General features: G+C 40.9%; 1 protein-coding gene across 3 annotated transcripts in view; it reads left to right on the forward strand.

Annotated features, from left to right (window-relative positions):
* Positions 1 to 15265, forward strand: part of LOC132402765 (thyroid adenoma-associated protein homolog) — a 440832-nt gene that overhangs the window by 98948 nt on the left and 326619 nt on the right. For all 3 annotated transcript variants that reach the window (XM_059985752.1, XM_059985753.1, XM_059985754.1), the window contains 2 exons: positions 2391 to 2523; positions 3606 to 3725. In XM_059985752.1, the coding sequence (XP_059841735.1) occupies positions 2391 to 2523; positions 3606 to 3725 (253 nt within the window). The remainder of the gene's footprint in view (positions 1 to 2390; positions 2524 to 3605; positions 3726 to 15265) is intronic.

Consider the following 15265-nt stretch of genomic DNA (forward strand, 5'->3'; position numbering starts at 1 on the left):
CGATGTGAGCCTATTGAGTGGGGTGCAGAGTGGCTGCTAGCTCTGCAGAACCTACTCTCTCCATGGTATTACGGGGACTGCAAAGAGATGAGCCATCAGGACCATTACAGAGGCTGCTGTGCGAGCCTCCAAATGGCTGTGGATCAAGAGGTGTGACCCGTGGACCAATACTGCTGGGACACGAGCCTGACCCTGCCAGTGATGTCATAAGACCTGATGACTCCGGGTTACTTCACTGATGATGTGTCCTAGTGCAACCTAGGACATATCCCAGCATCTGGTTTAATAACATCTTTCCTATAAACAGGAACTAAAATTATACACAGTACACTAAGTGCAGCCTCAGTAAGGTCTTATTTATATTACGTCCCAATTCTAATTTTCACTAAAATCACTCGTTTTAATGTGTAATATTCGAAACGTTATCTTCTTACTTGCTGCTTCTTGCCGCTCTTGCTCAATGTAAGATGGAATTTGGGCTGATTCTAAGATGCAGCATGGTGTTACAATGAAAGAAGGAAGGAAATAGTTGTTGGGTTGATTTAGCATTTCTTTTCTGGTAGAGTAGCAAATGATGGATATATATCGATAAAAGTCCTCCTGAATGATTTTTGGGGTGTCATCTGTGATTGTCATGCCCACAGCTGAAGGTACCATGAAGTAATGCAATAAATGTTTACGTCACAGTGCATTCATTAATTAATTGAGATGCTATGTGGAATGAATGCTTCCGGCCTTCGAGCCACACTGCCCAGCTATCCCCTGGTTTAATCCTCGCCTAATCACAGGACAGTTTGCAGTGACCAGTTATCCTACCAACCTATACGTCCTTGGATTGTGAGAGGAAGCCTGTGCAGTCACAGGGAGAACGTACAAACTCCTTACAGGCAGTGACGGGAATTCTAACTTTCTAGGAGAACAGACAATGCGCTCTTTGGTCATTGGAATGTGGAGAAAGGAGGTAATTTTACAAAAGAGCACCTTAAATAATGCAAATGAGCTTTCCAGATACGCAGAAAGCAGTGCCAGTTGTTTCCTTAGCACTTGTCATTCAAGTTTAGCAATAGAGGTGTACATGTGAGGCTGAAGCTGAGATGTGGATTAAAACCCACAGTGAAATGTGTTGGTTTGTGGCAGTGGCTAACACAGACCGAGATGTGCTGGAGCAGCCTTCCATGCGTTGCCATGTTACCAGCGCCAACATAACTTACCTGCAACTTACTAACCTCATACGTATGCCTTTGGAGTGTGTGAGGAAACTGGACACCCAGACGAAACCCACATGGTCACAGAGAGAATGTACAAACTTCTCATAGATAGTGGGGCGAATTGAATCTGGTGCTATAATGCATTATGCTAACCAATGAAAATGAGCTTTTTGCAGGAGCAGTACAATACTTTTATAATTCTAAAACTTTATAATTGATTCACAGTAAGTTTAAGTTGTGGCAGGCAGGCCGAACTAACAGGAGAGAACTATGGAAATAACTATCTCTGAAAGAAGTTTGTTTAATTTTCTAATTATCTTTCTGAACGTGTTATTGCTTTTGTCTTAAGGTACAATTACTCTCTATTTTTGAGCTAATATGCCTGATAGCATTGGTGCTGTTATGTGGAAGTTTTGAATGCTGTTAGCATTGAAGGACTGAATGAATGAATGCTGAAGACGGTGTGAAGAGGTAACTTGCACTGAGCAGGAAGATTAATACCATCCTGTTGGACTGTGCTAATTTGCAAGCGTATAGAACTATTCAAAACACAGACTTTGTTATATTCCCATTGTTGGAGCTACTTTGTTCTACAGTACTGTGCAAAAGTCTTAGGTACATATATATACTGTAGCTAGGGTGTCTAAGACTTTTGCACAGTACTGTAGTAATTTTATGTTTTGCACTGTACTGCTGCCGCAGAACAAAACTAATTTCAGGACATATGCGAGCAGTGATAAACCTGATTCTGATATTGGTCCCTATTGTGGACTGAGAGTGAGAGGAGTCAGGCAGAGGGGACAATGATTGGGAAAAGGGAAAGGGAGAGGACAGGGAGCAGGAAGCACCAGAGAGACATTCAGTAATGATCCATAAACAACTTGTTGGAACCAAATTACCTTGCCTGGTGTCGCAGGACTGGACCCGTGCCATTCCCAACATCCTTTGCTCCTGCCAGATATACAAACTTGCTCTCCGCTCCATGTTGACAAATACAGTACTGTGCAAAGGTGTTAGGCACCCTAACTATAAATATATGCCGACCAAGACTTTTGCACAGTACTGTGGTAGCCACTCTTCTGCGTTGAATGAAGAGAGCAATAAAGACTTTTGGGTGGAGAATGCAGATAAAGAATATTAGCAGACAGAAGTAAGCACACAGATGTTTTGTCCTATTTTTAGATGCAATCATGGAGATCTGCAGAAGTTAACTCTCCAGTGGCTTGAAGACGTTTTACAGGAAATTAAGTCCAGTGCCCCAGAATCCAAGCTGTGCCCAACCAGACGCAGTGCTGGAATCCCATTTTACATTCAGGTAATTGGCGGGGGGGGGGGGGGGTGAAGTTAACACATAGATTCGTTTCAGACATGTTGGATTTAAGCATCTGGGTATAGCTTTGTTGAGGGCTGATTTCATCTGACAAATCTGAGTTTTTCGAAGAGGTAACTGTATTCATGTGGGGAGTGAAGTACATGCAGTTTATATGGATTTCAGAAAGGGCCCACCTAGGAGACCGGTAAGAATGTAAGGTGCTATGAGATCCAGGGGAATTTGGTAAATTGAGTTCTAAATTGGCTAGACATTAGGAAGCAAAGAGCAATAGTAGAGGGTAATTTTGGAAGGACTAATGAGATGAAGAGAAATACCACAAATGGTACGGTCTTAGAGAATACTGAGGAACAGGGGACTATTGTTGTACAATTGCTAAGATCTGTAAAGGTGGTAGTGCAGGTAGATAATATGGTTATAAAGGTATGAGGGACACAGGCCTTCATTACTCAGGGCATTGAACACAAATGCAGGGAAGTTATGCTCCAACTTTATAAATGTTTGGTTAGACTTCAACTAGAGCACTGTATACAGTTCTAGTTGCCATGCTATCAAAAAGATGATAGCGCTGGAGAGGGAGCAGAGGAGATTCACCACAATGTTGGCTGAATTGGAGCATTTGAGCTCAAAATGACAGACTGGAGAGGATAGCCTCTTAACTTCCTTGGAGTAGAGTTTAAGTGTGGACATGATTGAGGTGTATAAAATAATGAGTAATTTATAGGAGAGACTGGAGATCATTTTTAACCATTTCAGAGTTGAATAAAACTATAGGACACTGATTTTGGGGATAAGGGATAAGAACTTTGGAGTGGATTTGAGGGGATCTTCTGTGAAAAATGAACAAATAAATATTCATAGCTTTGTTTCATCAAATACTGTTTTGATTTGGTATTCAGGGCATATAAAGATTTTTTTTTCTTTTCTAAATTAAGCAATAGTGTTCACTTTAACTGTAGAAGGAGGGGAAACTGTTTGTTGGGGTGGATGAACCAAACACAAGACGAATATTACAGAAGGATGGATGTGTATTTCAGATTGGAGTCTTTTAAATTTTCTATCTTTAGGCATTGGTCTCCTCCGAGCCTAGGTGCTCCAACTGGAGTCTTCTGAAGATGACGATGAAAGAATTGATCACACTTTCCATGCCAGCCACCTCCCAGGATGAACACGCCACCATTCCACAGGTAGAAAAAAGAATTTGAACCCTTTTAATACTAGTACACTTTAACAGTGTAATCTGGGTTGTTCTCATTGCTAAGATGATTCAAGTGTAGATGAAGAAAGGAAAATTATCTGTTGGGAAGGTTAAACCAAATCCATGGCAAATACTGTAAAAGGATGGATTGTGTGTGTGTGTGTGTGTGTGTGTGTGTGTGTGTGTGTGTGTGTGCGCGCGTGCTTGTAACTATCTCAGATGACCCCTTAGATAGTGTAGTTCGCGTGGTGGAAAACCACCCTTGCTAAATTCACAAATCACTATCAAAAATCAAAATCTGAAATACTGAATAAAAATTCACTCACAGCACTTAGATGCGAATTTTTTTCTCAACTTGCATTTCTTGATGCATGCACTGATGATGTGTCTGCATTTTGGAAAAACTACGATTCAAAAGGTTTTCATGCAATACAGCCTCCCGTCCCCCCACCTCACCACGTGGGTAGAAACTGAGATTAATACAAACATTTAACTGAAAAATTACTTCTCAGCCCAGTGCACAAATAAGTATCAATGTACAACACAGGTTGGGTTGTATAAAGTGTTGTTTAGACCACTCTGAGAAAATTGCATACATTTCCAGTTGCTACACTACAGGGAGGCTCTGAAAGCATTCTATGAAAGAATGCAGAAGAGATTCACCAGGATGTTGGCTTGGAATGGAGGGATAAGGAGAGATAGAGAAACTGGGTTATTCTCACTGGAATGTAGGAGGGTGGAGGTGTAAGTTTGGAGTATCGTGTACAGTTCTGGTCACTGAATTATAGGAAAGATGTCCACAAAATAGAGAGAGTACAGAGATTTACTAGAATGTTACCTGGGTTTCAGTACCTAAGTTACAGAGAAAGGTTGAACAAGTTAGGTCTTAATTCTTTGGAGCGTAGAAGGTTGAGGGGAGACTTGATAGTGGTATTTTAAATTATGAGGGGGGTAGATAGAGTTGACATGGATAGGCTTTTTCCATTGAGAGTAGGGGAGATTCAAACAAGAGGACGTGAGTTGAGAGATTAGGGGTAACACGAGGGGGAACTACTTTAATCAGAGAGTGGTAGCTGTGTGGAACGAGCTTCCAGATGGAGTGGTAGAGGCAGTTTCGATTTTGTCATTTTAAAAAAATTGGATAGGTATATGGGCAGGAAAGGAATGGAGGGTTATGGGCTGAGTGCAGATTGGTGGGATTAGGTGAGAGTAAGTGTTTGGGACAGACTAGAAGGGCTGAGGTGGCCTGTTTCCGTGCTGTAATTGTTATATGGGTATATGCTTTATAGAGGTTTACAAAGTTGTGAGAGCAAGAGACAGGATAGAGAATCTTTTTTCCAGAAAAAGGGCAACTAGATCTAAAAGGGCACTAATTGAAAGAAAATTTTGAAGGATACCTAAGGGGTAAGTTTTTCACACGGAATGTGATGAATATCTGGAGTGATCTATGGTGGTGACAAATACAATTACCATGAAAACTGAACAAATATTGGATACGAAAGGAGATAAGAGACATGAGCCAAAGGAGGGACAAGTGGGACTAGTGGAGGTGGGCATCACGGTCAACATGGAAGAGATGGGCTGAAAAACCGATTTCTGTGCTGTGAAGCAGATTTTGTTATTTCTGTTGATTTTTTTTGCTGGCACTATGTTGAACTCCACCGTCTTCCTGGATAGCAGGTTCTGCTATTAGTGTCTCAAATGCATTTCCTTTGGCAGTCATCAAATGTTTGTTCTGTTGCTTGCTCCCTTTTTCTCATCTACTGAAGATCCTCCAGGTTGGTTTTTGTTTTCCTTAATTTTGCATTAGCTTTCTTTCATACCATGATTCCTTTACAGTGGTATGCATACGGTTGCAATTTTGACCCTAATCCCTGATATTTGTTGTTCACTGTTTTCTGAGTCAGTTTCACTTTAGTTTGCATGACAAAGGAAATTTAAGTCCCTTTGTTGGTTGCTTTCTGATTTCATGGAACAACTGCCAGCATGGAGGTTGACGGGTTTAACAAAAGGGTTTCATGTTAAGTGTTTTTGCCAAGTGACTCGAAGAGAAATTATTTTTAATGATTAAATTGAAAACAAGATTGTTTCAGGTGGCGAATTGCCAGTATTTTTTAAAATTTCTTTCTGTTCTCTGTTATGTTGGGCTCAGTGGAATTAGAAGCCCAAATTCAAAACACGTTATGGTGGAGTATGCAGTATAATGTGGATAAGCATGATATTATTCATTTTAACACACACAAAATACTGGAGAAACTCAGCTGGTTAGGCAGTACCTGTGGAAAAGAGTAAACGTTTGCTATATTGTGCCAAAATCCTTCATCGGGACCGGAAAGAAAGAGGAGTTGTGTTGCCTTTATGGTAGTTATTTAGTTTATAATATTTTCGCTTAGTAATTCGTTTGTTAGCATTTTAGTTAAAGTTAGGATTGTTTAAAGTAAATTCGTTGTCTGTGATATATTGCGGCATGTGATGACGTCACATCTGGTTTCGCCGCGTCCTGGGGGAAAATACCGGTTTGGAGAAACGGGAAGGAGGGGGCCATACATGTGCGAGTCCAGCGCAAGAAAGGTTGTCTTTCTACGCACTAGAAACATAGTGAGGCAACGCCGTAAGTCATGAGACAATCGATATGTTGAATTAAAATGTTAATGCCGATCCTGTTAAAAGTAACGATGGTCGATAAGGTTTATGTTTTCGTTAGTTAAAGAGATGCGGATAGTTTGAGTTGAAGTGTATTTAAAGCAGTCAATGGCGTAGGTAGATTCTGACTGTATGCTGCACTTTAATGTAATGTAGTTGTTGTAGTTTTACTCTTGCAAGTATTTACGATGTAAATGTAATATCAAGAAGGAAACAAATGCTGTACAAATCTTGTATTGTTTTAGCAACAGTTTTCACCATATGTTAATGAGTAAGAGTGAACAGTAAATGGTTAATCTTACTGCGACCCTGTTTTCATTGACTGTGGTTTATCTCGGTGTTTAGTTCGGCGTTCCGTTACACCTGAGTGAGAACACTACAGGAGTAGTCAGAGTAAGAGAACGGGAAGGGGAGGAGGAAGAAGTACAAAGTGGTAGGTGAAACCGGAAGAGGAGGAGGGGATGAAGTAAAGAGCTGGGAATCTGATTGATGGAAGAGAGAAAGGGTTGCAGAAAGGGGAGTCTGATAGGAGAGAACAGAAAACCATGGAAGGAAGGGAAGGGGTAGGAGCACCAAAGGGAGGCAATGGACAGGTAGGGAGATAAGGTGAGAGAGGGAAATAGGAATGGAGAATGGTGAAGGAAGGGGGGAAGACTGGAAAATTGCAAATGTCACTTCCAAATGCCACTCCACTCAAAGAGAGAGGCAGAAGAAAGGAAATTATAGGCCAGTTAGTCTGGCCTCAGTTTTGCAATTTTATCTTATCTTGATTCAGCTGTAGTAATCCTGAGTGAAAATATTTGGTGACTCGCTTTGGAAAGAAAGCGCTAAGCAAAGAATTGAAATTTATCTGCACCATCTTGACTTCTATCAACTAATATTGAAAGTAGTCTTGATGGAATTTTAAAAAAAGCCACAAGGTGATGATGAGGCTTTATAAAACCTCAAGAGTGCAATTCAGCAGACCTAGTGCCGAACCATGATTCAAAATGTCCACAGGTATTGTTTGGCCTACTGATTTTCTCCAGCAGGTTTATTTTGCTCTAGATCCCAGACTGTGCGTTGTCTTGTGTCTTCATTCATTTGTTGGCTTCAACAGTTGTGGTAGCTCTGTGTTAATCTTTGAATTAATTTTGGACAGCAAGGATTTATGGGACATGGGGATAGGGTAAATGCATATTTGGATCAATGCTGATGCAAAATAAATGGACCAAATAGATTGGTATTGTAGCATTTATTTGGGGTTTTTTTCTCTTGTATTTTTGGCAGAATGGAGTCCAGAAAGCTTTGCAAATCTGCTATTGTCTTTGTGTAGTGGGAGAGGGTGAAATTGGGGCCTATTTGTGAAGATCTATCATGGCCCACAGATGGTATATAAATACTGAGGGTTTTCAAGTGGAAATTAGCGGTGCTGAGTCAGCATCTGCTAGGCATTCAGCCATCTCTTTTGTTTAAAGCTAGTTTTCAGTATTTGCATGCAGTTGTGCCGTTCCTGTGTTGAAATGCTGAGATATGACATAAGGTAATGATTATTGATGTAGAATTCTGTCTGGCCAAAGAGTGACATTCGAGTAATGTATTGAGATATTTTTTGCCTCATCACAGGAATTTTTTTCCTCTCTACTCACTGGTTCCTAAAATTCAAATTAAACCAGAAGTCCGTTAGAATAAGGCAAATTTGTTTTAAGAAGTCGAGCAAAAGACCTTAACTAATTTCGAGAAACAGGCCCTTTAGTCCACTGAGTCCATATCAAGCACCATTCATTTTCATGAATCCTAGGTCACAAGACAAAGGAGCCGAAGTAGGCCATTCGGCCCATCGAGCCTGCTAGGCCACTCCACCATGAGCTAAACTATTCTCCCACCTAGTTCCAATTTCCAGCTTTTTCCCTATATCCATTGATACCCTGACTAATTAGATACCTATCAATCTCCTCCTTAAACACCCTTAATGTTTGGGCCTCCACAGCTGTATATGGCAATGAATTCCATAAATCCATGACCCTCTGGCTAAAAAAATTTCTCCTCATCTCTGTTTTAAATGAGTAACCTCTAATTCTAAGACTGTGGCCTCTTGTCCTGGACTCACCCACCAAGGGAAACAGCCTTTCCACATTTACTCTGTCCAACCCTTTCAACATTCAAAATGTTTTATGAGATCCCCTCTCTTTCTTCTATACTCTAATGAATACAGTCCAAGAGCCGACAAACGTTCCTCATATGTTAGCCCCTGCATTCCAGGAATCATCCTAGTGAGTCTTCTCTGAACTCTGACAAACATCAGTACATCCCTTCAAAGATCCCTTCCCAAAACTGCACACAGTTATCAAAATGAGGTCTCACCAGTGCCCCATCGAGCCTCATCACCACCTCCTTACTTTTATACACTATTCCTTTTGAAATGAATGCCAACACAGCATTTGCTTTCCTTACTGCCGATCCAACTTGGTGGTTAACCTTTAGGGTATCCTGCATGAGGACCCCCAAGTCCCTTTGCATTTCTGATTTTTGAATTTCCTCCCTATCTAAATAATTTCTCGATTATTTCTTCTTCCAAAATGTACAATTGTACATTTCTCAACATTGTATCTCATCTGCCATTTCTTTGCCCACTCTCCTAATCTGACCAAATCTCTCTGCAACCTTCCCGTTTCTTCATCACTTCCTGCACCTCCACCTATCTTGGTGTCATCTGCAAACTTAACCACAAAACCATTTAATCCATAATCTAAATCATTGATATACAGTGTAAAAAGAAGCGGCCCCAACACCGACCCCTGCGGAACACCACTAGTAGCCGGCAACCAACCAGAATAAGATCCCTGTATTCCCACCCTTTGCTTTCTGCCTATCAGCCAATGCTCCACCCATTCCAATATCTTTCCTGTAATTCCATGGGCTCTTATCTTACTAAATAGCCTCTTATGCGGCACCTTATTGAAGGCCTTTTGAAAATCCAAATACACAACATCCACAGCCTCTCCCTTGTCAATCTTATTTCCAACTACTGATGTCAGACTAATAGGTCTGTAATTTTCTTTTTGCTGCTTTCCTCCTTTCTTAAACAGCGAAATTACATTTGCGACCTTCCCGTCCTCCGGAACCATGCGAGAGTCTACCAATTCCTGGAAGATCATTTTCAATGCCTCCAAAATCTCCAAAGTCACCTCCTTCAGAACCCGTGGGTACACCTCATCTGGTCCGGGAGACTTACCTATCCTTAGTCCATTTAGTTTCCCAAGCAGTTTCTCTTTAGTAATCTTGACTGTACCTTATTCTATTCCCTGAGACCTCTGGCTATCAGGTATGTTGCTAATATCTTCCACTGTGAAGACTGATGCAAAATACTCATTTTGTTCCTCTGCCATCTCTTTGTTACCCATTATAATTTCTCCAACATCATTTTCAATCGGTCCTCTATCTACCCATGTCACTCTTTTACTCTTCATATACAGTATTTTTTAAAAAACTCTTAGTATCCTTTTTATGTTAATTGCCAACTTCCTTTCATAATCCATCTTTTCTTTCCTATTGACTTCCTTAGTTTCCTTCTGTAAGTTTTTAAAAATTGTCAGTTTTCCCACTAATTTTTGCTTCCTTGTACGCCGTCCACTTTGCTTTTATTTCAACCTTAACCTCTCTCGTTAGCCACATTTGTACCCTTTTGCCATTCATGATTTTCTTTTTTCTTGGAATACATTTTTCCTGCACTTTCCTTATTTCTTGTAGGAATTTGATCCAATTCTGCTCTACCATCCCTCCATCTAGCTTGCTTTTCCAATCAGCTTGGGCCAGTTCCTCTCTCATACCACTGTAATTTCCTTTGTTCCACTGAAATATCGATACACCAGATACCACCTTTTTTTTACATTTGAAACGGAACTCAATCGTATTATGATCACTACTTCCAAGGGGTTCCATTACCTCTAGCCCCCTAATCATCTCAGGTTCATTACACAGCACCCAATCCAAAACAGCCGATCCCCTGGTGGACTCATGGACAAGCTGCTCCAAAAAGCCATCCCGTAGGCATTCTACAAACTCCCTCTCCTGAGATCCAGTACCTTCCTGACTTTCCCAATCCACTTTCATATTAAAATCCCCCAGAATTATCTTGACATTTTCCTTCTGACAAAAGATAGATCCCAATGATCCAAAAATTTGATCCAGCTTTTTCTATTTCCAGCTGTAACTTGTAGTCCACATCCCAGCTGCTGTTTGGAGGCCTGTATATAACTGCTATTAATGTCTTTTTACCCTTGCCATTTCTTAAATTGACCCATAAGGATTCTACCTCTTCTGATCCTGTGTCCCTTCTTTCTAGTGATTTGATATCGTTGCGTACCATCATGGACATGCCACCCCCTTTACCTACCTTCCTATCTTTCCTATACATGGTGTATCTTTGGACATTCAGCTCCCAATCACATCCGTCATTTAGCCACGACTCGGTGATGGCCACAACATCATATCTTTTAATCTGTAGCTGTACAGCAAGGTCATCCACTTTCTTTCTAATGCTGTGTGCATTTAAATACAGTACATTTAGATCAGTATCTGTTATCAATTTTGCTATGTTTCTATCGCACAGCAAATTATCCTGTCTATTCACTTGTCTGTCCTCCTTGCCATCTTTGTTGCACAATATCTTTGACTTATTTCTGTATTCCTCGTCCTCGACCCTAACACCCTAGTTTCCTTCCCCCTGCCAACTTAGTTTAAAACCTCTCTAACAGTTATATTAAACAATCCCACCAGGATATTAGTACCCTTTGAGTTCATGTGTAACCCATCGTTTTGTATAAGTCATACCTCCCCCAAAATAGATCCCAATGATCCAAAAATTTGAAGCCCTGCCCCCTGCATCAGTTAGTTAGCCACACATTCATCTGCTTAATTCTGCTATTCTTACCTTCATTATTGCGTGCCTCAGGCAGTAATCCTGAGATTATTACTCGGGAAGTCCGGCTTTTCAATTTCCTTCCTCGCTCCCAGTAATCTTCCTTCAGGACCTCCTCTCTTTTTCTGTCTATGTCATTGGTACCAACGTGTACCAAGACTTCTGGCTGCTCGCCCTCTCTCCTCAGCATCCTCTGGACCTGATATGAGATATCTCGTACCCTGGCACCAGGGTGGCGACACACCATTTGGGTATCCTGTCTGGCTCACAGAATCTCTTGTCTGTTCCCCTCACGATGGAATCCCCTATAACGACGGCATTTCTCCTGCTCTCTGGATCACGGCACTGGGCAGAGTGCCAGAGTCCCGTTTGTTGTGGTCTTCCTCTGTCAGGTCAACCTCTCCAACAGTATCTAAAATGATATAGGGATTTCTGAGGGGAACTGTCACAGAGGTGCTGTCCACTATCTCTCTATAGGTATTATCAATCACCTCCTCACTTTCCCTAATTAGCTGAAGGTCATCAAGTTGCAGCTCCAGATCCCGAACACGGTCCTTAAGGAGCCTCATCTCAATGCACCTGGTGCAGATGTAATCCTTACGGTGGCTGGGAGTCTCCCAGGGTCCCCACATCTGGCACTCCAAACACAACACTAATCCCAGATGCATACCTCTAATGCTACTGTTATTACTGAATAAATAAACCTGTAACTTATCCCTTTACTATAAGATTCAACAGTCGCAGGAAGCCTCTTCCCGTTTCCGCCTAAGCCCGTTGAGCCAAAGCCTTATCACTCTGTACCCTCTCATTCTGCTGCCCGCTGGATATGGCAGTGTTCTTTTTAAGCCTCCCGTGCTCTGAGGTCACGCACCTGCGCAGTCGTGCCTCTTTTATCCTTTGTAGTTAAAAAAAATCTGAATTTTCTCCCAAAAAACAGTGACTTACTCCGCTGCCTGCTTTCTGTGAATCGAGAAAACCATTGAAGATTGTTTCCCTTTATAAACCTTCCATGCTCTGAGGTCACGTGCCTGCGCAGTCGTGCCTCTTTTATCCCAAGTAGATTAGCATCAATATTTATTCCCTCACAGTCTCATGAACCCTCCACATTAGAGCACCCGAAGTCAGAACTGAAACCTGGTCGCTGAAAGTGTGAGGTAGCAGCTCCACTTGCTGTACCATTTTACAATGAAGTATAAAGTTATAACTGATTACCTAAGGCAGCAATTTTGCCCGCAATCTGAGGCATCAGAATAGTCCAGTAGAAGCAACATATGGGAAAAGTAATAATTCCCACTCATATCCTGCGATGTACGTTGTAAAATCTAAACATCCCTCTGCTCTTTCAGCCCGTAAGAGGAAAAGGTCTTTTACTTTTGTCTTGGAAGAGCTGTCTCAGGGAATTACAGTTTCACAGGGGCTGGCTGTTGCCCCAGTATATTTGACCTTTATTCACCTGTATGCTCTTCAAACTAAATTGTTGGATAATCAAAATTGGGAACTCAATTTTCACCTCATCATCTTTAACTCCCAAATGCTGTTCACACAGTTTCTCAATGATTTTCTGAATAAGTAAGTGAAGAAGTATAATATTTTTTGTGTTATTTGTTTAATTGGATTCTCTTTATCTAGTTTTAGGACTGGCGTGAAGATCTGATCACATTTTAGGTCATGCTAATGCAAAAATAGAGAAAATTCTACAGGGTTCACAAATTTTCTAGCACCACTGTAACATCATAGAATCATACAATTTAAAATCGGGTTGTTTGAGCCAAATTGCTTATGATCTCCAGATGCTCTCCTGAACATTTGGCCTGTATCCCTTTACATCTTTTCTATCCATGATCCTATCAAATGTCATTCAAACATTAAAATTGTATCTGTATCTATAATTTCCTGTGGTGACTTTGTACATGCCTCTCGGTATGAAAAATTTGTTCTCAACTCGGAGAATGAGAGGTGACCTGATAGAGGTGTATAAGATGATGAGAGGCATTGACCATGTGGATAGCCAGAGGCTTTTTCCCAGGGCTGAAATGGCTAACACAAGAGGGCACAGTTTTAAGGTGCTGGGGAGTAGGTACAGAGGAGATGTCAGGGTTAAGTTTTTTACGCAGAGAGTGGTAAGTGCGTGGAATGGGCTGCTGGCAACGGTGGTGGCGGCGGATTTGATAGGGTCTTTTAAGAGACTCCTGGACAGGTACATGGAGCTCAGAAAAATAGAGAGCTATGGATAACCCTAGGTCATTTCTCAGTTAAGGACATGTTCGGTCAGCTTTGTGGGCCAAAGGGCCTATATTGTGCTGTAGGTTTTCTCTTTCTATGTTTCTAGTTCCCCTTTAATCAGCCCCTCCACATTAATCATATGCCCTTTAGCTATAGACTCTCGTAACTTGAACAGAGACTAATCATCTGTCTTTTACACGTTCCTCATGATTTCATAAATTCTTCAGGATCATCGCTCAGAATGTTCCACACCAGGGAAAATTGTACCAACCAATACAGTCTTTCCTTCTAATTCAAGCTGTCTGGTCCCAGCAAAATCTTCACGAATCTTTTCCATACCCTGTCTAGGTTAATCACATCTATGGTGACAAGAACTTTGAACAATATTCCAGGTACAGCCTCACCAATGTCCTTTACAGCAATAACCTGATGTCCTAATGCTTGAATTCAGTGGCCTGTGTGACGAAGGCAACCATGCCAAATACCTTCGTCACCATCCAGCCTTCCTGTGTCATTAAAGGGAACTATGTACCTGTACCCTTGGGTTGCTCTTTCTAAGGTCCTAGCAATACTGAGGAAGTCCTGCCTGGTGTAACTTTCCAAAATGTTTCATTTCACTTTTGTCTGAGTCAAAGTCCCTAGTTTTGGTAAAATTCGAGATTAGTTTTTTTGTACATATTTATGATGTCATTAAAAGAAACAGAAAATCGAATCTTCATGTAATGTTTTGTTAAGTTGTTTAATGTCAAGCCCACTGGTCTGAGGTCAGAAATAAAAACACAATCATAATACTGAAAATACACGTTCAGTTTATTGGAATTTGTAAAAGAAAGAATTGAGCCTCTGCTCCAGATGTTGACTTTATCAGGATCCAAAACATTAGATTGCCATTAGCCTGAACAGTTGTTAATAAAGTACTTACGGCATTTCTTGTTGTTGTTTCAGATTTTCAATATCTGCAGTTTTATTTACTTTTCCTTGATAATTTCTTTGTTTAATGCCACGCCAAGCTAGGCACTAAGTTTTTCTCTATCTCAGCTAGACCACTGAAATGGCTGATAATGTTGGCCCTTGTAGAAGGGAATAAAGACAGATATGTTGTTTCATTTCAACTTGCCATCCAGTTAGTCGGGCTGGAAAGTTCATGAGCAGATGCTGGGTGAAGTCATAACTTGGCCCACCTACCACTGAGCTCGACAAGACTGATAATTAGTACTTGTGAAGCCTTGTCACAGTGTGGGTTGATGCCTTTTGGAAAAAGAAAGGGAATAAATTGCAGGGAAAGTTTGTGATTTTTTTTAAAAGATCTCAAGTCTTGTTTCAATATTAATTTACTGGAAATTCATTTTAGGTATTTGGCATTTATTGCTTATTCCGACTTACCATCGAAAAGGCAATTGTGTGTTGCCTTCCAAGAGTACAACACTCCATCTGTTAAAGGTATCCCACAGTGGTGTTGGGTAGAAAACTTCAAGCTTTATGCATTTGTGGGTGAAGAAATAATGACATGATATGAGTTTGAGGGGAGATTGCAGATGGTGACATGTTTAGGTTAAAGTTCATACATTTGGGAACTCTGTCAGTGTGGCCTTGGCATTTAACTGGAGTGCATCTTGAAAATATTGCTTATATGATTGGTGCAGGTGTGGTGACAGAAGCCTTTTCCTGTGCTGTATTGTTTTATGTTCTCAGCCCAGTGAAAACCATGCTGATTTAAGCAGTTTTTTGAGACCAAAGTGTCTGTGAATAATTATATATGAATT

This window comes from Hypanus sabinus, chromosome 12 (genome assembly GCF_030144855.1).
Source record: "Hypanus sabinus isolate sHypSab1 chromosome 12, sHypSab1.hap1, whole genome shotgun sequence".
NCBI classification, from domain to species: domain Eukaryota; kingdom Metazoa; phylum Chordata; class Chondrichthyes; order Myliobatiformes; family Dasyatidae; genus Hypanus; species Hypanus sabinus.